Genomic DNA, 26,126 nt, shown 5'->3' with positions numbered 1-26,126 from the left:
GTGATCACTGGGCTTCCATGGAGCTGTTGGTTACAAACCTGCACTGCAGGAGCAGGAGAAACTGAATCAAAGGATTTTAGGACACTTGCCACAAGCACCCTCCAGCTCCTGGTGGTGTGTCACTAGTGAATCTCAGGGTCTCCCCACATCAGGACACGAGTCCAAGGGAACTGTTGTCACATAAGGCTTATGCAGTTACCATATGCTTTGCAGTATGGGCTGGCCCGGAAGGAGGGGCAGAGGAATGAAGGAGGCACATGCTGGAGGGGGCTCCTGTCAACGTCAGTAACAGTCCCACTGTTCCCCTTTCCCAGCCCCCTACGCTGCATGCTCTCCCTTCCTTTCTTCCTGCCACACGCTTTCTAGCTAAGATCTTCACAAATGTCCAACTATTCTGGCTGCCTCTTGAGAGACGAAAAGGAGCCCATTTTCAGAAAGCACTGAGCCCCCTCCTCCAGGGCCCGCAAGCTGGGCTCCTGGAAATCCAGGCCCTCCCAAACCACTAGTCCCTTCCGATAATCTTGGCCTCTTCTCAGCACATGGGAGGGCAGCAGCGAAAGCAGGAGCCAGTTGCAGTAATGCTACACCGCAACGTCCTCGCCGCGCGTGTGCTGCACGCACATATACACACACAAGCTGGCGAGGCAGCAAGCCCGGCATTTCTTGGCTCCTCCTGTCTGCCCATGGAAGCTGGCTCGGAATGCAGACTGTGGGAGGAAACATCAAAGTTCATTGTTTGGATTAAATATTTTTCTTGGCCATCCCTCTGTTGCTGAGTGTCGTTTATTTTATTATTTTTTCTCTCCCTCCTCCCCCGCCTGAGGCAGTCAGGCATGTAGAGAGGAAATCAGCTCCGAGCCACACAGTGAGGGCCCAGAAGGTAACAGACCTGAACACTGGCCAAAGCCCCTGGGCACTTCTCTCCATTGAGGCCAGGGAGGCTCCCATGACCCTAAGACATCTCAGGACCCTGCAATTGCTACCAAGGGATTTGTAAAGCCACTGCACTACATTGCTAAGCTGACTGCAGTGAGCGAGAAAGCTTCAGACAAATGTGCTACACATTCTTCTTCATATTTACCCTGGGCTCTTCTCATGTCTGTGTGAGCATATTCTGTAGCAGCTCCCCAGATCTCTGTCCCCACTCTGCTTCACTCCACAATCACACACCAAGAAAACGGGGTATTTCTGTTTGAAACTTAACTCTCCACGTACAAATATCAGTTCTGGTTTCTGTTGGCTCTGGTACCATTGGCTTAACAATATGCTTTGCCCACGATCCATGCAGTGAACGGCTCACCCAGTAACGAACATCAGAGCTCTCTACAAAGTTTCTTGACACCAGTGGGCAGTCTGCTCCTTCTTTCTCCACAGTAACATTTTCTCAATGGCTAGAAGGAAAAGCCCAGCTCAGACCCAGTCTGTAAAGAATGTGTTTGATACAGTTTTACAGATTTTAAGGTCAGAAGGTACTATTACAATTGCCTAACCTGGTTTCCCACATAGATGACCCCACTGTCCAACTCTCTGGGTTCTTGCTCCACCAAAGACAGTGGACGACTATTGTGGAATGAGGAGGTTGCATGGAAGAGGCGCGAAACTGATGCACGACTGGAGAATGAAGGATGGCCACAGTGTGAATGCAGAGACCTCTAAATCATTGACTGCCTTGTGAAGGAACGCCCCATCTTTTCGTTTCCAGGAGGGATAGCAAAGGGGCACTCGGCTTCTCCTGAATGGATTTCAAACCTTTCCCTTAGCTTGTAAATGTCTATGAAAGACGCCAACAAAGACCTCCCAGGCAACACAGCTCATTCTCCGCATGACTGCTTGGCCATGAGGGTAGGTCTGCATTGCAATGTAAGCCTAGGGTTCAAACTCAGACGCAATACTAGCCCCCCTTCCATGGACACATAAATTGCGCTAACCCAGGGCTTGGAACTCGTGTCCCAGGACCTCACAAAAGTGGAGGGTCCGAGTCTGAGTCAAGCCTGGACCCAAGGTTCAAGCCCTATTGAATTGCAGTATAGACACAGCCCCACTGAGCTCTCACTCTTGGAGTCCACCAAAAGTATCTCACAATTCCATGGGCCAACTTTCTTTGTCCTCTGCACAGTCAAATTTGGTAGACAGTCAAGCTTTCCAACACTGCACCACAAACAGAGCTAGAGTGGCCACGTTTTGGGAGGGTGCTAGGAAGTCTAGGTTATGGGTGGTTGGACTTGGGCCCATTCTAGACACTGGAGCCACAGGTTGGGTTTAACAATCCCTAACCCAGGGTTACAAAGGAGTGTAGATGCTCAAGCCCTAGGTTAACAAAGCCAGGGTCTGCTAACTCGAGTTCTACTAACCCTGGGCTTACACTGCAGCGTAGTCATGCCCTGAGTGACCTTGGAAGACAGCAATGCAGAATGATAAAGGTGGCGACTCGAATCAGTGTTCAGGGCACTGGCACCCGCACCAGCATTCCTGGGGTTTTGCACTGTTGTGTGGAACAACACCATGGCTCTGATCCAAAGCACGCTCACATCAATGGAACGACTCCCATTGGATGAGGACTGTTAACCCCAGTAGGTCGAGCAATAGTATCACAGGACCTTCCCAGCCTTGCATTTTAACTGCTGCAGGGAGGCCAGGTTAGCGAGTGCACCTCGGGACCAGTGCCACCAGGTTTGCACAGAAAGAGGGGAGTTCGATCCAGAAAACTTTTAATTAAAATGTAAACAAATAAAAGGAGCTTCCTTAAAAACCAAACCAAAGGAAACTCTCTGAACTCTAAAACCCCCAACTCAACCCATTTTGTCTGAGCACATGATCCTCATATCTATGGGCCAGATCCTGAAATCACTACTCAGTCACTCGGGGTATGTCTACACTGCACAATAAGCCCAGACTCTGACTCGGGTTTGAGACCAAGTCCCCATCCCATCCACACACAAATCAGTCTGACCCAGGTCAGCAAGCACTCAGGATTCAGGTCCTAGGAACCTGCTAGCGGGGTGGCTTAGAGTCCGAGTCCCACTGAGACTAGGGTCCAAACCCTGTCATTCTGCAGTGTGGACTCACCTCAAGCAGGCAGATCCGAGTCAGACGGTCTGCGCAGTGCAGTATGGATGTGTTAGCATGGCTGTGAGACCTGGGTCCAGGAATTGTAAACCCAGGTTTAAAACGCAGTGTCGATACTCAAACGTGGCTTGGGAACACTGAGTCCACAAGCTTGGGTCCCACAAACCTGGGCTTAGCATGCAGTATAGACATACTCTCAGAGTAAAGCCTGTGGCCCTCACTAAATTACTCCAGGACTTAACCCTAGCACCAGTGCCATGACACTGTAGTTAGCTCTGACGGAGGGGCAGGTTTAACATGGAGATGCAGGGTCAGCCTCATGACACCAACTCTCAGACACCCTGGGGGAAAGGGATGATGCAAGATAACTGAAAATGCCGACAATAGAAAACTGAGGGCTGGGCAGCATCGGGCACCCTTGGGCAAGTACGCCCATGAGGCTGCTTGCTTGGTGGTGGTGCTGTGGGGTGAGGAGGAGAAGGATGAGACTTCAGGAGGTTCTACGGAGGATGTTTGGGAAGTGGACTGACCTGGGTCAGACTGATTTGTGTGTTCATCTATGAGGATGTTTGGGAAGTGGAATCGCACAGCAGTGAGGGGCCCCAGCTGCAAACATCTGGACCCTGATCTGAAGCTGACCTTGGCCAGAATGTGGGGAAAGGAGCGTGGCGTCTGGATCTTAGATTTGGCTCAGACGTGTCTCCACTGCAAAGGTCAGCATATTTCACATGTGGGGCTACTGAGTTAGGGATAATATCTGAAAATCTACTGGGATGTTAAAAAAAAAACAACAACGCATCTTGACATTTCCTCTGCCTTGCTCCTCTGAAGTGCTGCGGCCTGGTAGCAGAGAACTCTCAGGGACTGACTGCTGGCTCTGCCAGGACACGCAGCATGGCAAGAGCTGAATGGATGGGAGCACAACTCCAGGACGCTGGTGGGGGTTTGCTGTGGCAATTCAATAGGGCACGCAGTGCTGAGGTGGGGGCCCCCTCCATATCTTGTTAGCATGGCGGCAGCAGCCAATCTCAATGCCTTAGTTACGAGAAACAGCCCACGATGTACAAATACAACCAAATCCAAACAGATTTGGTACCTGGTGGCTTTGCTGGATGCCAGTGCAGGTGGCATCAATTAACTGCAGGTCAATGGTTCCAACATCCGCTTTCTGATGTGAATTGGTGCAATGTGCAGATGGAAGGGCAAACCCATCCTGCCTTTCTGGTGCTCCTGCTCTTCCTGGGAGCTCTGCGGCGAAGACAACGCAGTCACAAGCCTCTGCTTGGTTTGTTTCGTAGAATGACAGTACTGGAGTCTGTAGTGAAGCACAGTCTGACAACGGATGCATCCTTCATGGTGCTCATAGGATCTTCTGTGTCTCTGGGTGAGTACATGGATTGTCTCGGGGACACCAGGGTGTGCATCCTTGGACTAGTCCTTCATCTGCAGTGAACCCTCCCTGTCTTCCCCAGAGCAGCCCCAGTGGGAAGAAGAGACAAAACCAGAATTGGCAAGAGGCGCTAAACAAGAAGATGCCATGCACGGCCAGACTAGCGCTCCTCTGCTCTCAAAGATAAGTCCCCAGTGCCTGCTGCTTGTGTGCTGGTACTGTGTGTGTAAGGAAACACCAGGGCCTTGTATTCTAGCAGCACCCAGCCTGAAATGCTGCCCTCAGCAGCCTCTTGCTGTGGGTTAGATTTCCTGCCAAGCCATTCCCACTAAGTATGCTACAGGATAGAATGGGTTATGGAAAACAAGCCCTAAAAACCACCAGGGCCTCCTGACCCACTTGTATCTGGTTTCTGCCAAGTTCTTGTACAGATCTTACACAAAAAGAAAAACAATGTACAAGGCTGGAGGAGCTGAAGATATTCATGTTGGAATAGCAGTTGGCTGCTAGGGAGGTTAGTTATTATCAGAAGAAGGGTCATTGATTTTCCATCTGTCATTAGACGAGAGACAGTGATCAGCCAATAGAAAGAGTGAAAGAGAGAACAGGCAAACGAGACAGAGGGAAGGTGACAGATGCTGAGGAAAAGAGACGACATAAGGGACAACAGTTAGCCAGTCATGTTGGGGTCTGAGGATCCTGAGTGCCTGTGTAGAAAGTGCCCAGTGCTGATTATCTAAAGAAGGTCATACAATATGAACAGTATCGCTGGTGGTGGTGGGGTATGTAGCAGGCAAAGGACAGAATGGGAGTCAGTTACTGGAATAATGTATTCCTGGCTCTGCCTCCAGCTTGCAATATGCAGTGGCTCTCAACCAGGGGTAAGCAAAACTTTGGGGGGTACGGAAAGGTCTTCCAGGGGGTACATCAACTGCCTAGTTTTACACCAGGCTACAGAAAAAGCACTACTAAAGTCAGTACAAACAAAAATTTCATACAGACAAAATGAGGTATATCTGATTTTGTAAGCAAGTAGTTTTTAAGGGGAGCAGGGTGAAACTTGGGGGTAGGCAAGACAAATCAGACTCCTGAAAGGGTACAGTAGTCTGGAAAGTTGAAAGCCACTGAGTTAGGGCGAGTCATTTCATGTCCTTGTCTTTAATTTTCCCTATTTGCAGAGTCCCCTTGGTTCTGGATGACCAATAGGAATGTCTGATTTACCTTCTTTCCACCACTAACATGTCCCCTCTCTAAGCTAAACAATTCTTAGCTTTTAAATCTCTCAACAGCAGGCATTTATCCATGCCCCTAGAGTGGAGTCAGAAGAGCTGGGTCTATTCCCTGCTCTGCCTCTGACCTACTCTGTGACCATGGGCACGTCCCTTCACCTCACTTTCCCTTTCTGTGCATTGTCTGTCTGGGGCCCAGTCATGGCTTTGGCAGCCCAAGTGCTACGTAAGGGGCAGTGAGCAGTTACACTGTCCCAGAAGCGGAGTAACAAGCTACTTCCTGGATTTTTCCCCCTGCTCCGGAGGATACTCCCTGCAATAGATGTCCACCAGGGCCTGGCACATCTGCATTGCCTGGCGCAATGAGGGGCCAGAACCAAGGCTCTTGTGCTGGAGGTAGCTGGTGCAATGGGGTGCCTTCCACCTCCTTATTCCCCCTGCAGGAATGTGTTAGGCTGCAATCCAGCCCTTAATCTGTCAGCAGCAGTGAAGTTTTCCAGCAGCAGTTTTCCAAATAGGAAATGAGGGCCATTAGACCCCAATCACTGGCAGGTTAACCCTCCCAGCTCCCTTGTATGGCAGTTATCCCTGAGCCTTTTACATAGTCAGGCTTGCACTGTTTAAAGTGGCCAGCAATTGGGGGTGCCTCAGATTCTAGGTGCCCAACTTGCCATGTTTGGAGCTGGTTCTCCGGAATGCTGAACACTCCACACCTGCAACACCAAGGAGATCCCTCATCCAAGAGCAGACAAAGGCCCAACCCTGGTTATGCTTAGGAATTCAGGGGAGATGCTAGCCCAGTGCAGTCTGGCTGCAGGCAGAATAAACAGAGCTACGAGTTAAAGGGTCTGTATACACAACAGATTTCTAGCAAGTTTGTAAGCAGGTTGTATCACAGTTGATTCCACACACAAAACATATTTACCCATGGTTTCTAGGACCCACCTACCCTACAAACAACTGAACCAGGGGTCTTGGTTACAACTCCTTTCTAAGCTGTAGTGTGGTTGGGACTTTAATCATGTTCTGCAGCCACGCTAAATCCTTGGTATGTCCTGTGTGATTGTCTTGTGTTCTGACCCTGCCTAGGAGCAGGGCTCTAAAATGACCGTCAGACTGTAACCAGCTTTCAGCACATGTACAGACATGACCACATTTGTGTGTAACCAGCTTAGTGTGCCTTTCCTTCCAAGTTTCCATGGAGGAGGGCATCTCAAAGCGCATTGCTCTTTATGAAAAGCATTCTCAACCCTCTGCTCCTAGCATCAGTGGCTGAAGCAGTATGGGATAGCTGTCTACAGGCCTATTTGCATGAATGCACTGTGCAATGAGGTAGAAGCAGACAGGACAATGTAACTGACACATACAATGTAATTTATTCCATCTGTCAGGGTGGTTAAGCACTAGAATAAATTGCCTAGGGAAGTTATGGAATCTCCATCATTGGAGATTGTTAAGAACAGGTTAGACAAACACCTGTCAGGGATGGTCTAGATAATACTTAGTCCTGCCATGAGTGCAGGGGACTGGACTAGATGACCTCTTGAGGTCCCTTCCAGTCCTACACGTCTATACTTGTGCCAGGAAAAGCTTTGCAGGGTAGCCCTGATAAATCATGTTATGAACTAGGATAATGTCATATGAGCGTATCAAAGACTGGTTGCATACAACATTGTTCTATTTGCACTGTGGAAGGAATCTTACAGGAGTGGAAAGATTTGAACATAGACGCTTCCACTTTCCAACCAAGAGCCCATGGTCCCCAACACATCAAACACTAGAAAACAGAAAAACTAGAAAAACAGCAAGCCAAGAGGCGGTAATTCTTCCTCTTCAAACTACAGCCCCTTGAGGTTTCTTAATCATATTTATCTATCCCTTTAGCTATATAGCTCCCTGGAGAGGGGGATTTTGACCACTGAACCCTCCCTGCCCCTCATGAACCCTCCTAAAACCAAGTCAAACAGGATTCAAAAAAAGAGGATGGGTTTTTTCTTCCAGAAGTTCTTGACAAAAGAGCAAGTGAGGAATTCTTTGAACATAGTAGGGGGAGGGAATGTGCTATTGGTGTCAGAAAGAGTTTATCTTGAGTCTGGTACGATGGGGCTCCAGTCAGAGAAGAAACTGTGCAAACAGCAACCTGCCCCCCATTGGTTTATTCTTTCTCTGTTTGCAAGACAAAAGATTAAGTTTTCTAGCGGCCAATGCTGCAAACTCCAAAGCCAGGCTGCATTGTCTCCGCATCTTACAGCATCACCAGGAATGGGGAACTTGGAGCTGGACAGCTGGCGGTTTTAGTGCTGCCACGTGTGGTAGAACAGAAGCCACTTGTCGAACGTTAGCTTTTTCAATCAGCTGTGATTTGAAGACAAGGGTGATCCCAGTCCTGCAAGGGGCGGGACCACCTCTGACTCCTGTCGACTCCACTGGGAGTTGGGGGCACCCATCCTATTGCACAATTCAGCCTCTGCCACATTTACACAGTTGTATGCAGTGTAGTTGTTGCCATGACAGTTCCAGGCTATTAGAGAGACAAGGTGGGTGAGGTAATATCTGTTATTGGACCAACTTTTTGGGGGGAGAGAGACAAGCTTTAGAGCCAGAAGTTTCACAAACCTGGAGGAAGAATGATGGTGGCGTCACTATCGCAGCACAGGAACACATGAACTCTGTGCTACACTGGCTGTGACTTGGCACCATAGACTACCTCAGGGGCTCCCCCCCGCCCCCCCGAGATGCTGCAAGAAGCCAACGCTTCCCAGGTTACTGTATGGTGAGCAGGAATCACAGGCTTGCCACCTAAGGCCTGGGTCTGGAATATGTATAAGACAAACAAGAGAGAGAGAAGGAAGAGGGCATAAAAGCAGGGCCAGGATTAGAGAGAATTTGTGGAATGCAGCCACAGATGGATTGGATTAGGGATTGAAATATTGCTAGGATCTACTACTAACCTCAGAGAAACTACACTCACGTGTGTGTACATGCCTAGGTACAGATCACTCACTCACGCACACACAATGCTGCTGTTATTGCACAAACACACTCAATTCCCCCTTCCTCCGTCCCTCCAGTGCCCCTTTGCCAAGTACCTATTGCAGATTCCCGGGAGCAAAGTCCTGATTTTAGAGGTGGATCGATAGCTTCATCTCAACAGCCTGACAGCTGACTTAAAACATGGGCTAAAGTTGATGCCACATCTCCCTGTGCTATGCTGTGAAGGCTGGTGATCATGTGACCATCCAATTACTCCTCACAGGCCGTCACCCAGCGTGAGAACTGCTTTCAGAACAGAGCTGAGGGCATGGAGTGTTAAGGAGTCCCTCAAAACGCAGCATTCAAAGCTTGTGGGATCCAAGGGTAGAGACTTAAAGCTGTTACAAGACTAAGTCAAATAAAGGATGTCCAATTTCCTCCTTTTCCTAGAAAGAGTACAGCAAGAGGTGTTAGCTGAAATGCAGCAACACAGAGCTCCTGCTGGCCACCCGCACAGAGGGAGTGAGTCATCACATGCCAGAACAGATTTGACTACAGAACCACCTTTGTTAAGAGCTAATTTACAACCAGGAACATAGAAATTGCTACACTGGGTCAGATCAATGGCCCATCAAATCTGCAAATCTGTCTCCAAGAGTGGCCAGGACCAGACGATTCCAAGTGAGGTGCAAAATCCTCCCGATACAACTGATTGTACCATCTAATGTCATAAAAGGGAAGAGGCTTCCTAACTCCAGCTGGCGATAATGTGTTTCCTAGAAGCTTCAGGATCAATAGTCCTTATAACTAGGGCCCTACTAAATTTACAGTCCATTTTGGTCAATTTCACGGACATAGGATTTTAAAAATAGTAAATTTTATGATTTCTGCTATTTAAATCCAAAATTCCATGGGGCTGTGATTGTAGGGGAGCTGAGCCAAAAAGGAGTTGTGGGGGGAGGGTCGCAAGGTTATTGTAGAGGGGGTTGTGGTACTGCTACCCTTATTTCTGTGCTGCTGTTGGTGGCTGCGCTGCCTTCAGAGCTGGGCAGCTGGAGAGCAGCAGCTGCTGCCTGGGAGCCCAGCTCTGAAGGCAGAGCCGCCGCCAGCAGCAGCGCAGAAGTAAGGATGGCACGGTATGGCATTGCCACCTTTACTTCTCTGCTGCTGCCTGCAGAGCTGGGCCCTCAGTCAGCAGCTGCCACTCTCCGACCGCCCAGCTCTGAAGGCAGCAGCGCAGAAGTAAGGGTGGCAATACCATACCGTGCCATCCTTATTTTTGCACTGCTGCTGGCAGGGTGCCACCTTCAGAGCTGGGCACCCAGCCAACAGCCGCCACTGTTTGAGAGTATGTCTCTCTCTGTTTGAGTGTGTCTGCACTGAAATCAGAGGTGTGATTGCAGCATGTGTAGGCAGACCCATGCTACCTTTAATCTAGCTAGTGCAGCTAAAAATAGCAGTGAAGATGCAGCACCATTGACCCTGGTGCGGGCTAGGAATGCAAATATGTATCCAGGATTCTGGGCAGTCTTGTACGATCCATACAGACCTCTGAACCACCGCACATTCACTGTTATTTTTTAACCACACCAGCTAGATTAAAGATAGTGGGACTATGCCTAAACTTTCTGCAATCACACCCCCGCATGCAGCCTGGACATTGCCCTGAGATTGTGAGTATCCCCTTGTTCTTGCGTTATGGGAGAGGGTGAATGGGAGCACCCAGTTGGTTTTCACTATATCAGGTAACGACAAGGCAAAGAACACTTGGTGAATGAAAAGCTCCCAAATAAAGTTATTAGTGATTAGCCCGTGAGCCAGTATGCGTCCTTGTTACAGCCTGTGTCATGAGTATCGGAAGTCTGATGTCCCCTTCAATTATAAGGAGCTACATTCTGCCCTCAGATCTACACACACAACTTCCAGTGTCTTCAAGAGGAGCTATGCGGAGGTATCTGCAGGCTGAATCTACCCAGCATTCCTCAGAGTTGATTTCAGCTCTCAGTTGCAAGTGTGACTCCCATGGATTTCAATAGAAGTTGCACTCATGTAACTAAGAACAGAATTTGCACCTTAACATTCATGCAGTGCTTTATGCTTTCAAAACATTTTATGAACATTACATTCATTATCTCTACACTCACCTTGTTGGTCAGGGGGAATTATTACCCACATTTTACTGGCTCACTGAGGCACAAAAATGGTATGTTAGTTGCTCATGGCCATACCACAAGTCAATGGCAGACCCAGGACAGAAATTGGGGGAATTTCTGCCTCTCAGTCTTACATATAAACTTCTAGAGCACTGCATCAGATTATCAGAACAATCGGTACATTATTAGTCATACGCTAGGTGGACACAGGGAGAAAAACATAATAGCCAGCTGTTGCATTAACAGAACATTGCATTGAGGACCATCAATAGATCTTATTCCCTATGGTGCTGCACAGGAGAATTGTTAGGCATTTCAGGTGCCATTTGCACCCTTCTTAGGACCGTGTTGGTAACAGGGGTTGGAAGTGGATATCTTTGAACAACTGTGAAGCCATCTGCTGATGGCCCATCGGTCATGTTGCTCTTAGTTCTCATGCAGCTAGCCCTTGCTGTCTGCCTGCAAGGGTGACGTGGAGACAGGTGCCGTGAGGGCAAGGAATGCAAGCCATAGGTGCGTTCTCATGTCCAAAATAGTGCCCTCACATCTGATATTGGTAGTTCAAAACCAGTGCTCAATTTGTTTTTTCAAACCACCCCAACCCCGCTACATGGAACCAGGACATGTTTGTTTCACTACATTGTTTGGACTGGGTGGTGCTTTGAGAGCCACATGGGGCGACACTTCATGGTAAACAACAGTGAGATGGGCAGTAAAACAGGTGCCTAAACCACTCCCACAATGCAGTGTGAATAAGGGACCATGCAGCCAGAGGAACAGCGACAGAGAGCTAGAGGGAGGCATGCGTGGTAAAGGAGATGCAAATCTAACCAATAGGGGCCACATTTGGATTGCCAGTGGGGCTGCCTGGATAGAAGTGAGGACAGATTTTGAAGCTATGCAGAGACAGGCTGTGTGGGGCCTTGAACAGCAGCTTGCAGCAGCATTCCAGGTCTCTGCAGTGCAGCCTGGATTCATCCCCCGGAGGAAGGAGCACTGTGACTGCCACATTTTCACTCAGTAAGATGAGGCAAAGGGAGCAGACTGTAGGTGGCAGCCAATTCTCAGCCACGAGCAGCAGCACAGGTCAACCGAGCAATCATTGAGGGTGGGGGAAGAAGCAGCCTGCTCATTCTTCCCTCATCAGGAGAAGTCGATGGTCCCTCCTGGGCTACTCCCTGCCCTTGGCCTGGGAGGTGTGGGGCTGAGCCTTAGCCAGCGAAGAGGGTAATGTGGTGGCCTAGGAAACAATGCCAGAAAGTGCCCAAATGCCTCATCCAGTGGCTTCCTTCTGCAGCACGGGGCGTTCTGATCTCTCTTCCCAACTCACACTGTCCTTTGGGTGTTTATCTCCCTGGCACACACTGCATGCCCCCTCCCTTCCCCCTCACTGCCATCTGTTTTTCTACTGATGGCACAGGATGAGCTGTTCTGCTAGCCTTTGAGCCCACTCCACACTAAATTGCATTCCTGATGAGCGCTCCGAACACTCTCAATCCCTCTCAGTCTTTGCATTACGTGCCTCACCACCCTCTGGATGGGGAATTTGGCAAGAGCCAGAGAGAGTGTGTCAGATGGACAGCAAGATTAATGGATGGAGAAGGAAGACGGGGCAGTCGGACTGCTCCAGTGCCAGATGCATGATGGAGACAAGGTAAACGATTCCAATGTCATCACAAAGTGACTTGATATTTCCAGCTGGAGGCTTGGAAGCTAGGGCTCCCTAGAATTAGTCCGGCTAGGGCTGGGACAGCTTGGAGCCTGCCCTCGGATAACACTTCTGCACCCCACCTGCTAGCGACTCCTGTTGGAAGAGACTGCAACTCTAGTCAGCAAGAGTTCCTGCACTGCCAGTGATTCCCTCACAATCAGAGGCCTGGGGTGGCTGGGTGCTCTCTCGTACCCAGCGCTCCTGCTGCCGGTAGCTGGGACTGCAGTAGCTTGTAGCAGCCCCACAGGCAGCACTCCTGCACCATTCCTTAAAAGGCTCTTGCTCAAAACAAGAGGTGAGGTGCAGAGCTAATGACCTAAGACTTGCTAAACTATATCTTTGGCTGGCATGTACCAAGCTGGGCAAGCATGGAACTGCCCCCTTTTGCTATGGTCTCTGCTATGGTCACCCACTATGATCATGCAGCTGAAGAGATTCTTTCTTACACACTGTGTAAAAAGAGTTACCTTTTAGGGAGCACAAAAGAGGGAGTGGGAGTCCCTTCTAACCACCATTGAAAGGATCAGTGTTTGCCTGTATCTCAAATTTGGGTTCAGAGGAAAGCCCAGTTCTATCTGGGCAGCTTTAGAGGACTGCCAGATCTTAGAGTCCAGAAGGAACCAATATGATCATCTAGCCTGACCTCCTGCAGAACACCGGCCAGAGAACCTCACCTGATGATTCCTGCTTCAAGCCCAACAGCTAACAGTTATAGGATATGCTTTAGAAAGACCCTAGCTCATGATTTAAAGCCTTCAGGTGATGGAGAATCCACCATGTTCCAATGGTTATTTACCCTGGCTGTTAAACAGCTGCCGTAGCACGTAACATACTTCTACTGTACTTGAAGGATATTAAGTACACTGGTGCTATCTTACTGTCCCACTGGGGACTGGGATTGATGCTGCTCTAAAGCGTCCCCACTGACCCCAGGGAAACTTATAGCAGAATTTTGCCTTTAAGGGATGCCTCCCCTTGCAGAACTAACAACTCGTAGGAACACAGGCACTGCCAGGCTGGATCACATCTGATGTCCATCTCTCCCATTAGCTCCTCTCCAACAGTGGTCCATACCAGATGCTTCAGAGGAAGTTACAACAACGCTGCACTAGACAGGTGTGAGATAATTTGTCCCTCCACCTACCCATTAGATCTCCTACTGACCTTTCCCAGTCAGAGACACTCTTAAGTCCTGAAGCATGAGGCTCAATGGCTCTTCCATACCATTTCCGTTGTCTTTAGTTATGATAATTTAGATAGTCTTGATATCCGTATAGTTACCCAATTCTTTACTGACACTTCCAGTGCTTCACTGGACCCAGGGGAGGAATCACTCCCTTTAATTTAAAGCATTGCTTGTGAAATGTGCCAGATTGGCAGCCCTGGAGACTCAAGTCTCCTACTTATCCATGGAATAGGGCAGAGCCATGAAAGCGGCTCTCACACAGCCCTGCCACAGGCCTCGTTCCTGACCTGGAAGGGGAAAACAGGTATTTTAGAAGTATTCAGGCCTTTACTTCTCTGCTGAAACTGCCAGCAGCAGCAACTGGTTAGGGGCTACCTGGGAGATGGGCTGAAACCAGTAAATTCATTTCACCTAGGACACCAAACAGCCCTGAGTTGGTAACGATATCCACTTGCTACTTACTTGGACTGGCCCGAGAGGGTGACCTGACAGTCTCTCTTGCCTTAAGTTCCTCCTCAAAACTCGCCCGTTGTAATAAATACAGTAAACGGAAACACTATACAGTCAAGAGAAGCACATGGAGCACATGATAAAATGGTGTAAAGTTGCTCCCAAATGCAAGCTGCCTCCAGTGAGACAACATGTCTTGTGCTCATGGGTCTGTGTCATTCTCGTGCCCAGCAGCACTCCACCAACTGGTAACCAATTAAGCCATTCAGCCCCCTCTCTCTGGAGCTTGCAGCTCACACATGTTAGGCACACATACTCCTCTCATCACTCATTTATTCCACCCTTTTGCATTCATTCATTAGCTCTGCGCTGTGGCCTGTAGAATTAAATTCCTGTCCAGCTTGTCTTACGGATACAGGAGATAAAGGACAGCATAAAAGAGCTGACAGGAGCATTCTCCCAGAACCTGAACTTCAAAGAAGTGTGAATAAATTCATCCCTATACCCCCAAGCTTTGGGAAAGTTCTGATCTGCCTCCAAACTCTGTGGTGTGGACCTCAGCTCTGTTGTTCATTTCACATTTCCTGTTGCTAGCCTGGGTCCAGAGTGCCAGAAATCACATGAGGAAGCCTGTGTTCACAAGATTTCAAGACCAACTTCTAAACTCACATCATCTGGAGAGTTCAGATCAGTCAGCCTGGGTACTTATTCCAGCCTTTTGGGCTTTGCTCACCAGGGGAGACATCTTAGCAGGAGAAGGTGCTTTGAAAATCCAAACTTGTCATTGCCACGTTACTCAACTGGTGCACAGGCTTTTCCTTTGCTTATGAAGAACATTCACCCTGGCCTCTTTGCTAAGCCAGAAAACCCTGCCGTAGACCATTCAAACTCTTGCCAAGGCAAACTAACCCCACCCTTATGATGGACTGAGTATGAAACCCCAGCCCAAAGTGCTGTTCATGCCAGGGGCCTTACCTCACATGACTGGATGCAGTGAATGACTGTAGGGTCTGGGTGCCATCGCAACCTACCAGTGCACACAATGTTCTATGGAGAAAAAGGAGAACACAGCTGTCAGGTGACCCAGGAAAGGCAAAGGTGCCCTAGGAGCCTATTAGAATTATTATACCACCACATCTCTCTGCATCGCCAGTGGTCTGCTCAGGTTCTGCAATGGGTTTCTGTGCATCTGCTGCGCAGCCCAAGGATCCCACTCTCTCACCACCCCTCAGATCCTGTGTCACAGCCAAACTCCTGCCAGCTGAGGAGGTCCGGATGGGGACCTTCCTTCCACTAGTGCTGTTGAGTTTGAAGAGAGCAGGGACTGAGATTTGGCAGCTTTGAAGAAGATGATAAAAGAATAAAAAGGAATTAAACTCTCTGGAGCGACAGAGGTGGTGGAGGCCAGGGATGGGCAGCTCAATGCACTGGCTTGTCACACTCAGGTCAACTCCTCTAGAGACGTTCAACTGGTTCACCAGTTAGATGGCCACAGATAAGAAGATCTGGCCTCAGCACTAGTGGATAATTAGCTAAACATGAGCTCCCAGTATGACTCTGTTGCCAACAGAGCTACTGCAATCCTGGAATGTATAAACAGGGGAATCTCAAGTACTATAGGAATAGAGAGGCAGAAGCTGAGCAATCCCATGGCTGTGAATTGAAATGTCTGGCTGGGTAATCGAGTGGCCCATGGCTTAGCTGAGCTATCAGCCCAGCTGTGTGTGAGGATGTTCCACATAGCTGGGCAGTCCTATTGGCTGGGCTTCCCTCTGCTTGACATAAACATATCTTTGAATAGCAGATGGCAGCCCAAGGGCACGTTAATAATCACTGCACTGAGCAAGCTCTCAGCTCTGTCCCGCAGAGCTTACTCCTGCGGCAATGGCCTTCCAATCACCCCTGCCGTTCTCAGCTCTCCCAGGGGCTCAAAGAACAACCCCTCTGTTTAACTCATCCCCCCATCCCCAACCTCCATAGCTTTTCTCAGTCTCTCACCCATCACCCAACTTTGTTCTCACTGTGCCCCCTCCTCAATTCCAACCTCTTCAGTCACGAGGGCAGAATCTATCCCTCGGCCATCACTCTCCATTCAGGGTCGCCAAATTCCAGCCAGGACAGCGGCACAGAACGCTGGCTGAGGGAGCCGAGCCTGTTCAGTTCCTTTTACCTAACAGCCATGCAGAATGCTTCGGCAGCGTACAAACATTAAGTAACTGATCCTCCCCACAGCCCTGTCAGATGAAGACAGTATTACCCCTCCCCCCACAGTCTAGATGAGGATATTAGGGCAGAGAGATGGAGTGACCTGCTCAAGGCATGAAGCCAGTCAGTGGCAGAGTCAGAACTGGAACATGACCCTATATTTTCACCTGTGCCTCTCTAAATAGGCCCATTGTGGGCCCCCACCCTTTCCTTCTCCACTGGAATGGCAGCTCTTGCTGCGTAGGTGCCTGACCAAGGGCCAATGCTGTGAGAGGAAAGCATACTCCAAGGGAAGAAATAAATGTCTATCTATCAGCAGGGAGGGAGGAAGGAGCAGAGGCGAAGGGAGCAAATAAAACGATATGTTTCAGTGACAGGTCCTGGCAAAGGGAAGACATTTTCTTAAAATAACCCCTTCCCCTGCTCTCTTCCACCCCCCATTCACGAGAGGCGATGGTGCTGGCGGAAGGAAAGCCAAAAGCCAGCGTCCCGCAGAGCTGAGCGATATGATCCTTCATACCCGAGGCCTCCTTCCAAGACCTAGCTAACGATCCCACATGCCACAGCCCTCCCCCAGCCGGTGATTTGCAGTGAGTCTGATTCAAACTGACGCACGGGAGTATCCACAGGCATGAAGTTCTGGTAACCGTGAGCCTCCTACGAGCTCCCAGGAGGGAAGAAAGGTGGCTGGAGGAGAACACTGGCTCCCAATAATATTACTTGCTTCTCTTCCACCCCCTCTGACGCGTTTCATTTTTATTTTAAGAAATATTACCCCTGGCGGAGCCGCTTTTGGATGTTATAATCCCAAGTATTTGAGCCTTTCTGCTGGAAAGCGCATGAGGGGAGGGAAGAAGAGAGGGCAGTTGGGGGGATGGCGAAGCTCCACACTTCACCACCATCAGGCATTGGAAACAATCTGCAATGAGTCCCTGGAGCTGTCAACAGGTGAGAGAGCCCTGAGACGCCTGGTGGAAGTTTAGTCTGAGCTGCTAGTGAGTCTGCCAGACACGAGTGTTGCTTTGGCTTTGTGTGTGGCTTCAGCTCCTGTATCTATGTTGTTTCGTGTATTTGCCAAAGACAGCGGCCCATGGGGGGAGACTTTCCAAAAGCACCTAAGGGATTTAGAAGCACAAGTCCCACTGAAGAATCAGTGGGATTTGTGCTCCTAAATCTCCTCCTGGATTTCTGCAGCACTTTCCATCCCCCGAGAGTCCAAAGCGGTCGATGGACACTTTCTCATCTGTGTCTTTGTACTGCATATTATATTACATAGAGAAACTGTTACAAGAACATTAAAGTTGCAAGCTCAAGCACTCGCCAGTTAGGAAATGCCTGAATTAAGGTTGCCTGTGCAATCCTGATTTGGCCCCCTTGTGCATATGTTGTATGACAAAGCATTCGATGACATGCCTCATGCAGTGCGCAGGATGGACAGCACTCACTGAAGGAGCAGCTAGCCAATATTTGGTTTTCTCTTCTTTGTTCAAAGGGTGGCCCCCAGGCCTTATTTACTGCATGCTACCCAAACGCTGCTCTGAAGACAGAATTATTAGTTTCCTCATGGGCTTTTCCTCTGGTACTCATCATTGTAGCTCAAGGGGCAGAGGTCTTTGTGGTGGATCTAAAGGTTCCTGCTGATGACCCATGTGGTGTCAATGTGATTCCACTTGATGGGATTTCTGTTTTTCCAGTTTGTACAGCAGGAGATACTGGGATGAGGCACCAACGGGAAGAGAGAGACTAGACTGATAGCAGTAGTAAGTTATTGCCCTCTTTGTGAACCAGCCACTAGACTCTAGAGGGACACACTTTGGCAACGGGTTTCACAGCTATTTGGGGACAGCAGGGGAATGCTGAGACTCTGGATTCTTGGGTTCCAGTCCAGGTTCTAGAGGGGAGTATGCTCTAGTGGGCCTGCTCCCCTCAAGACTGACCCCTTCTGTCAATGTACCCTCTAGCCCAGGGGTGGGCAAACTTTTTGGCCCGAGGGCCACATCTGGGTGGGGAAATTGCACGCAGGGCCATGAATGTAGGGCTGGGGCAGGGGGTGTGGTGTGCAGGAGGGAGTGTGGGAGGGGGTGTGGGGTGCAGGAAAGGGCTCAGGGCAAGGTGTTGGGGCAGAGGAAGGGTGCGGCGTGTATGAGGGGGCTCAGGGAAGGGGGTTGGAGTGCAGGCAGGGTGTGGCGGGGGCTCAGGGCAGGGAGTTGGGGTGCAGGAGGGGTTCGGGGTGCGGGCTCCGGCCCAGCGCCACTTACCTGGAGTGGCTCTGGGGTGGCAGCGGCACGCACCGGGGCCAGGACAAGCTCCCCGCCTGCCTGCCCTGGCCCTGCGCCACTCCCAGAAGTGGCTGGCACCACGTCCCTGAGGCCCCTGGGGTGGCAGAGGGCTTTGCATGCTGCCCTCACCTGTGGGAACCACCCCCGAAGCTCCCATTGGCTGCGGTTCCCTGTTCCCAGCCAATGGGAGCTGCGGGGGGCAGCGTCTGCAGGCGAGGGCAGCGCACAGAGCCCTCTGCCTCCCCTCCCCCAGGGATGTGGTGCCGGCCTCTTCTGGGAGCGGCATGGGAATCCCGTGGGCCAGATCCAAAACCCTGAGGGGCTGGATTTTGCACACCCCTGCTCTAGCCTGTCCCTGTACCAGTCCTATCTCTCCTCCTCCACCCCAGCAGCTCTTCACCCCCGTCAGTCCCAGTCACCCCACCAGCTCCCCACCCAGCCAGTCCCAGGTCCTCATCTGATCTCAGTCTTACCCTGAACCCCTCTGTCTCACACTCTCACACTCCCCTGTGCTTCCCTGTTCCAGTTCCTCTGTTGCCCTGGATTTAAAGGGTATGTATACTCCAAAATGTAATCAAGTTAATTACAACCATAGTATGTGCATTCAGCCACCCTAAATTAATAAAATAGACCACCACATAGTTAAGGGTTAATTTAAAAACAGACTTTCAAAAGCAAGGTCATATCTAGCTGGCAGTTTCTGCTAATCAAAATAAAAAACAAACAAATAATGAAAAAACCTCAAGTCTAGATGCCTCTAATATTAAAAAATTTAATACTAAAAGTTAATAAAAATTTTGAAAAATAATAATACAGTAGGGGTCATTATAACCTATGTGTTTTATAAAAGTTAATTATAAAAAATTAGCTAATAAAGTATACTTTGGCGCAGTCCTCAGACGACACCTTGAGGGATGTTTTTCCTGACACCCTTTCTCTCCAGTGGGTGAGCAACTGGCCACTGCGAACCTGCTGTTAATTACTCAGTACCGTCCCAGATGTTAGGTAAATATCTGGAATGTTCTAAACCTATTGCTTATGTTTGTGTGTGCTTAAATCAAATAAACCTCAGTTTTAGATAGAGCACGCTTACTTGCATTACTCCTTGATCAGACAGAATCGTTGAGTTCCTATTGATTTATTCCTTACACTGCCTAAAATAAAATAGCTAAGTTGCCCCTGTTGGGGGTTCTGAAAACCCGGGTAACACCCCCTCCCATGCTCCTTATTCCAGTCTACTCCTTCCAGCACACCACTCCATTCTCAGACCCCAGCTCTTGTCCTCCTGCTGCATTTCAGTCAGGCAGTTTTCACCTCCTCCAGGCTGCCTGGCTGCCAGGCAGAGGGTCATTGAGAGCGTAGGAGAAACAAGTTCTGTTGTCATAGTTCCAGTGCCTGGCCCCACTCTAGCTAGAAGCAGCAAGGAGCAGCAATTGCAGGAAAAGTCCTGCTCAGCCCCTGCATCCCTGGGCTGGAGCATTCCCAGTGCAGACAGGAGCTTTGGAGAATTTAGCTGCCAAAGTTTAACAAGTCTCTACAGAGCATGTGTGAACGGAGTCTTTTCAAGGGTTTATAATTTGGCCAAATGTGGGTGGATTTTCACACAGATGGCGCAAGGCCAAGCTCTGACACAAAGGCCATCCCCTGCCAAACATCAAGTGTCTGCTCCAAAGCATGGGGGTGCTAGAGCTCCTCCAGGAATAATTTTTTTTAACTTGGGCAAAAAAATATATTTTTCCCTAATCTGGTTTTTGGAAGTGGCTGAGCCATTTGTGCTGAAACGTTCCAAAACCATTTGACACCCAGCCTGGAAAATGTCACCCTTAATGGTTAAAGGTTGGCAAAGGTATAAACAACTGAAAACAAGGTTTTATAATGGGATGTGTTGTGGGAAGTTAACGATAGGCAGCACTACCAGACCTCCCTTTAATACATTATGGCCATTCCATAACAGATGTCTAAAAGGAAGCACTTAATTCCATATTCAGGCCTGTAAATGGGTGGCTTGATTGTTAGAGGCACTAAGGCCCTGACATCTCCCAGAGAATGGCAGGGTTGGCCTGCAGAAGTCCAGTGCCTTTAAATCCAGCTCCGTGGTTGTGTCCGATTGCCTGGGCGTTTTAAGGTAGAACTGCTCTTTAGGCAGAGATGGCTGCTCGCTCCATGTTCACAGCTGGTAGCAGGAGGGGCTTCTCCAACTTGCTCACTGTTCTCTGAACACTCCCCTCCCTAGAACGTTTGTGTCTCTCCCAAGCTCCCTCCTTCTCCCAGTCTCTCTCTTCCTTCTTCCCACAGGCCTGCCATTCTTTACTCTAACATCATGGGAGGTGCGGGGGTGGGAGGAACCATGCAGGCAATCAGTAAATAAGCTAAGCCTCACCTTCAATCCCCAGAATTTGCTGAAAGCTGCTCTGGGAGCCAGCTACAATGGAATCAAAATGATACCTTCACATCTCAGGAATCATTCTGTCTCAGTGTACCTTAAACAGCAAGACAACGCCCCCGCCCCCACACACACCCTTTACCTGGACTCTGGTAGGTTCCAGACGGTGGTCCATAGTGTCAGCAGTCATGTTTTCGGGGAGCATCACTGCGTCACTGGGAGGGATTATACAGGATGGTATGCACACTGCACCTGAGACAGAAGAGACACAGGATTGGAGACCAATAGGTCATTACATTTATGGGCTACACACTCTGTAGAGCTTTCTTTGGTAACAAGGGACTTATGTTATAGGGGGAAAGGGGTTTCCCCAGTGCTAAGAACTAGGCACTACAGTGTGATAGAGGCAGACCCAGGAGAGACCTTCTATTTGCCAGTTCTGGGGATTGGGCTAGAATTCCCTTCCAAAATCCCAACCAATCATGGGAGAATCTTGGGGTTCACACAGCTATGCTGCCCACCCCAGAACTGAACTGAAAAGTCAGAGGACACAAAGTCAAATGTTCTGCAGAAGGAAGCACCTAGGAAGTGGTGAAGTGACTCTTGTGCACTGGTGACTCTATATTGTCTTGCAAGCTCGGCTGGCAGGACATAGGACAGACCCATAAAAATAGGACTGTCCTGTATATCTAGCAATGATCCTACTGTGGTTCCTACACTATCTTCAACAAGCCAAACCATGGTCCTAATAATGTTACAGGCAAAATTTCCATTGACTTCAGTGGAATTGGGATTTCGCTCTAAGGGAATAAAATATATTGGTTATGCAAATGACTATATAACCTGTAACATTTGGACTTTCTGAAAAACATCCCCACAAATCAGACTTTGCAGTGCAGATCTTTGCTTGAAAATTCTGGAACGAGAGACCTGTCCATAGTTTATGTCTTCCAGCCTCCTGGGTACTGCAGGAAGGACAGCGGAGCACAGAACAGCACTGTGTTCTACACAATCAACGGGGTATTAAATGATGGAATGCAAGCTGGCCACAACTACTGACTTCTTGTCCTATGGCAGTACAATAAGGCCTGGCTCCTAAGAGCTGAAGGCTAAAAGATTGATTATCTTGAGGCTAAAAGGTTAATTAGAATGGAAAAAAATTCTCAGCCTAATATAAATCACTGGCATGGAGGCAGCTACACAGGTAAAAAGGTACAAACACTACTCCTGGGGGAATTCTGCGCCACTGCGCAATGCAGAATTTGCACAGAATTAATGTTCTCTACAGAATTTCCTTCCTCCCACCCCCCAACAGAATTGGCTCTGCAGAGGGGCTGGCCGCCACTAGGGACCTCTGGACCTGGCAGAGCCCAACTCCCCAGCTTGCAAATAGAAGACACTGCCAGGGGGAGGAGGATGGAGCTGGAGAACCCCCAGCAGCTGCAGTTCCCTGCACACCCTGAAGGAAGAAGGCAGTGTGCAGGAAACTCCATACAAACCCAGGACCCAGCATCAGGCTGTTTCTTCCTCTGGATCCCGGGGCTCTGGAGGAGTAAAGGGTGCGGGTGTCTGGGAAAAGGGGGTGCCCCATGGCTGGGCTCTGGGGGGGAGGAGTGTGGGTGTCTGGCTTCCCCAGCTGGGCTCTGGTGGGGAGGGAACGGAGAAACAGAAACTGGGTTCTCATAGGGGTTTCTTTAACTCTCTGTTCCTGGGGGGAAATTTTTGGTTTTTTTGTGTCTGTATTGTTATGGACATTGTTTCCGACAGGTATAATTGAAACTGGCATGGATTATATAGTGTTATTTTGACAAATAAAATATACAGAATTTTGCAGAATTTTAAAATGTTGTGTACAGAATTTTAAAAAAAGATTTTGGCACAGAATTCCTCCAGGAGGAAGACAGAAGATGAACTATCCTTTGAAGGCACTGAACTGTACATGGGACAATGCCACAGGGATCTTTACTGTGATGCTTTAGGGTTAATGAAGCAGTTTTCATTGTACGAATGTTATGACCAATGTGAATTTACATAATGCCACGGATAGAGGCGATTTACTCTTCCATATACCGGGGCATTCCAAACCAGGGGAGCTTTGGGATGGCTCAGCTTGTCTGGTCTGAGTGTTGTTTCTGAAGGCAGTATTTATTTATTGCGGGGGAGGAGGATATTAGTGTTATTAAGTTTATTTTGCTGCGATTGCTTTGGGTCTCATTTGTATTGTTGTTATATCAACTAAAACCAATTATTATTATTGTGACAATAATGCCTAAAGGCCCCAGCTGAGGTCGGGGCCCCATCATACTGAGCATTGTACAAACACATCATAAGAGGCCATCCTTGGGCCAGAGAGCTTACAATCTAAACATACAAGAAAGAGGAAGGGTGGGAGGAGAAACTGAGGCACAGAAAGGTGCAGTCATTTGCGTAAGGTCGCACAGCGAGTCAGCGGCAGAGATGGGACTAGAACCCAGGTATTCTGAGCATCAGTCCAATGTGTTTTCCACTAGATGGCACCGCCTCTCTAACATGTTTTGATAAGTTCAGGCAATATCTTGGTGTGTTTGCACTGTTGGGGCTAGATCCACAGACTTAGGCTCAGCCTTGCAGTGCCTGCCGTTTAGGCCACCTGCCACCCGGCAGAATTCACTGCCCTGAGTTAGGTGCCCAGGCTCCCTATGCAATGCACGGGGAGAGTTTGGCACCTAAGACACGGGTCTTCAAAAGCCAAGCTGAGCAGGAGCCACGTAAGACAGCTATTAGGACATGGTGAGGCAAGGGGTGCGGTCTAAGAATCGCTGTGCAGAGGGAGTTAGGGGATTAGCTCTTGGCTGGAGGCAGGCACCTGTCTCCACTTCTGATTCAGAGCTGTGAACCTACTCCTGCAGGTAGGCACCTAAGCCAGGCCAGCCCAGTCTCACAAAAAAACACAGGTGCTGGCAATTGCCTTATGTGCTATAGTGCAGTGGTTGGAGCACTCACCCAGGCTGTGGGAGAGCTGGGATCAAATCCCCGCCCTCTGCTGGATGTGGAGCAGGGACTTGAACCCAGGTCTGCACTTTCCATGTGAATGCTCTACCACGGGGCTACAGCATATTCTGGCGTGGTCCTCCCTCTCTTCTGCGGGAGCTGTTCCACTTGGTAGGGAATACTTTCAGCAGTCATCGGGTCACAGAGAGTGAGAACAACTCGGCAGCACAGCAGTTCGGGCAGCCACCGTAGAGACCGAGTTCCAATCCCTGCTCCGATAACTATTTAAAACACTTCACACAAAGCGGTACAGCTTCAACCAAAGAGACTTACCCCAGCGTACCCTACACCCCAGTGGGTAGGGCACTCGCCTGGGAGGTTCCAGGCAGACTGAGGATTTGAACGCAGACTGCAGGGTCACAACTGCTGCCATGTTTTGTGGGGGGCTTGATTTGGCAGGTATGCTGAGAGGCTGCCTGTGAGCACATCAACAGGATTGGCCCCACAGGTGAAGCAGAGGGGGGAATGCCTACTTTGAAAATCCCACCGGGGCCCACCAGCTCAGCTGCATCACAATATAGATGACTGTGTGCATACTCACTGGCAGAAATGTAGGCACCTAGGGCACTTCCCTCGTGGAAACTTAGGTGTCTAAAGGGTTAGGTGGCAGCTGAGCAGGGTTTAGGAGGATCTAACTTTTGAATGTAGGAGCCTGCAGTGGCAGTTTGATGCCTAAGTTTCTTTGTGGATCTAGCCCTTGATCTTTTTATTTCTTAAAATTTAATAAAGAACTTAAAAAAATCAAATTACAGCTGTGCAAAATGTTCCGAATGGAGCCTGCAGCCATGGGAAAATGCCTGGGTTTCATCACCCGCCCCAAACTCATACCAGGCTTGTCAGAAGTTTTGCAAAACTTAATTGGCCTTTTTCACCAGCCTGGGCCCAGTTTTGATCAAACTTGGGTGATTTACGGTTTTGCACTGAAAACTATGTGGGTTTTGCATTAACACTCCATTTAGACACAAAGCCAAGTCCGATGTGGCAGCTATGATTGAGTGTTGCTTTAAAGCGGGAAGGATATAAACCCAAGTGGATTTAGACCAAAGAAACAGTTTGCATGGACCCGTGAAGAGTAAAATTGCCCAGTTTCACATGCCAGGTAACTCAGGTCATCCCTCTAGGAATTACCATCACCACCACAACCACCCACAGTAAAAACAACTGCAAAGGGTGTAAGAATACTGCAAATGGCTGTGGTTTGCCTCGCTGACATATTCCTTCGCCTCATGAAACTACACATCCTTAACCCAAAGCCAGCATTAGGATTAAAGCTCTACTGCTAACATGGCCAGATGTTATGTACATCCATAAACTGCCCAACTGGCTTAATGTGCAGACAGAAGACTAAAAACAAAATGGAACTTTGTCAGAAATTTAAATGTTACTGGAGCAGCAAAGGAGTCAGTGTGACCTTTCACTTAGTCCTCTGAGACCACAGTAGACCCAGTTGACTCAACAAACAGCCTGTTCCAAGAGAAGCGGGTTTGGATCAGAAATCAACATCCTTTTTTGCCCTCACCAATGCCATAGCCTTCTTCACACTTGTACTCCACTAAATTCAGCTCTGGAGGTGGAGGACAATTGCCTTGCAGGTTCTCACACAATTTAAACTCCTCTGTCCATAAGCCCTCTTTAGTACAAAGGATAGGAACCTAGAAAAGCAAAGAGAGGAATCCACATTACTGCACTGTACAGCCAGTACAAGAGGCTCTGCAATGGCTTTTGTGTCTATTCCCCTTGTCCTAGCCACACGTAGTTATACCAGAAAGAATAACCTGCCTCCCACTGGAGCCCATTTAAATCATGTTATCCTTTTCCCCACTAACATCAATTTCACAAAATGAAGTTTAGGAGGACCCTTCTCTCACTGAAATCAAAGGCAAAATTCTCCATCGACTACAGTCGATGGAGTGACTACAGTGAGAGCAGGATGCAGCCTTTTATAAGTTATGCCAAAATGGGGGAATCCAATCTATGATGGCCAGTACCAAATGCTTATGAAGCAAACTGTTCCACATTGCAATTTGATCCCATCACAGGAAATTCATCACATGTATTTCGATGAGACACT

At 49.0% G+C, this 26,126-nt stretch overlaps 1 protein-coding gene across 1 annotated transcript in view; it reads right to left on the bottom strand.

Annotated features, from left to right (window-relative positions):
- PAPPA2 (pappalysin 2) overlaps positions 1 to 26,126 on the bottom strand; it is a 170,531-nt gene that overhangs the window by 18,604 nt on the left and 125,801 nt on the right. The window contains exons 17-19 of the mRNA XM_077825344.1: positions 25,575 to 25,707; positions 21,168 to 21,277; positions 15,134 to 15,205 (exon numbers count right to left, since the gene is read on the bottom strand). Coding sequence (XP_077681470.1) covers positions 15,134 to 15,205; positions 21,168 to 21,277; positions 25,575 to 25,707 — 315 coding nt within the window. The remainder of the gene's footprint in view (positions 1 to 15,133; positions 15,206 to 21,167; positions 21,278 to 25,574; positions 25,708 to 26,126) is intronic.

This window comes from Eretmochelys imbricata, chromosome 8, assembly GCF_965152235.1.
Source record: "Eretmochelys imbricata isolate rEreImb1 chromosome 8, rEreImb1.hap1, whole genome shotgun sequence".
NCBI classification, from domain to species: Eukaryota; Metazoa; Chordata; order Testudines; family Cheloniidae; genus Eretmochelys; species Eretmochelys imbricata.
This window is presented reverse-complemented; position numbering and strand designations above follow the sequence as displayed.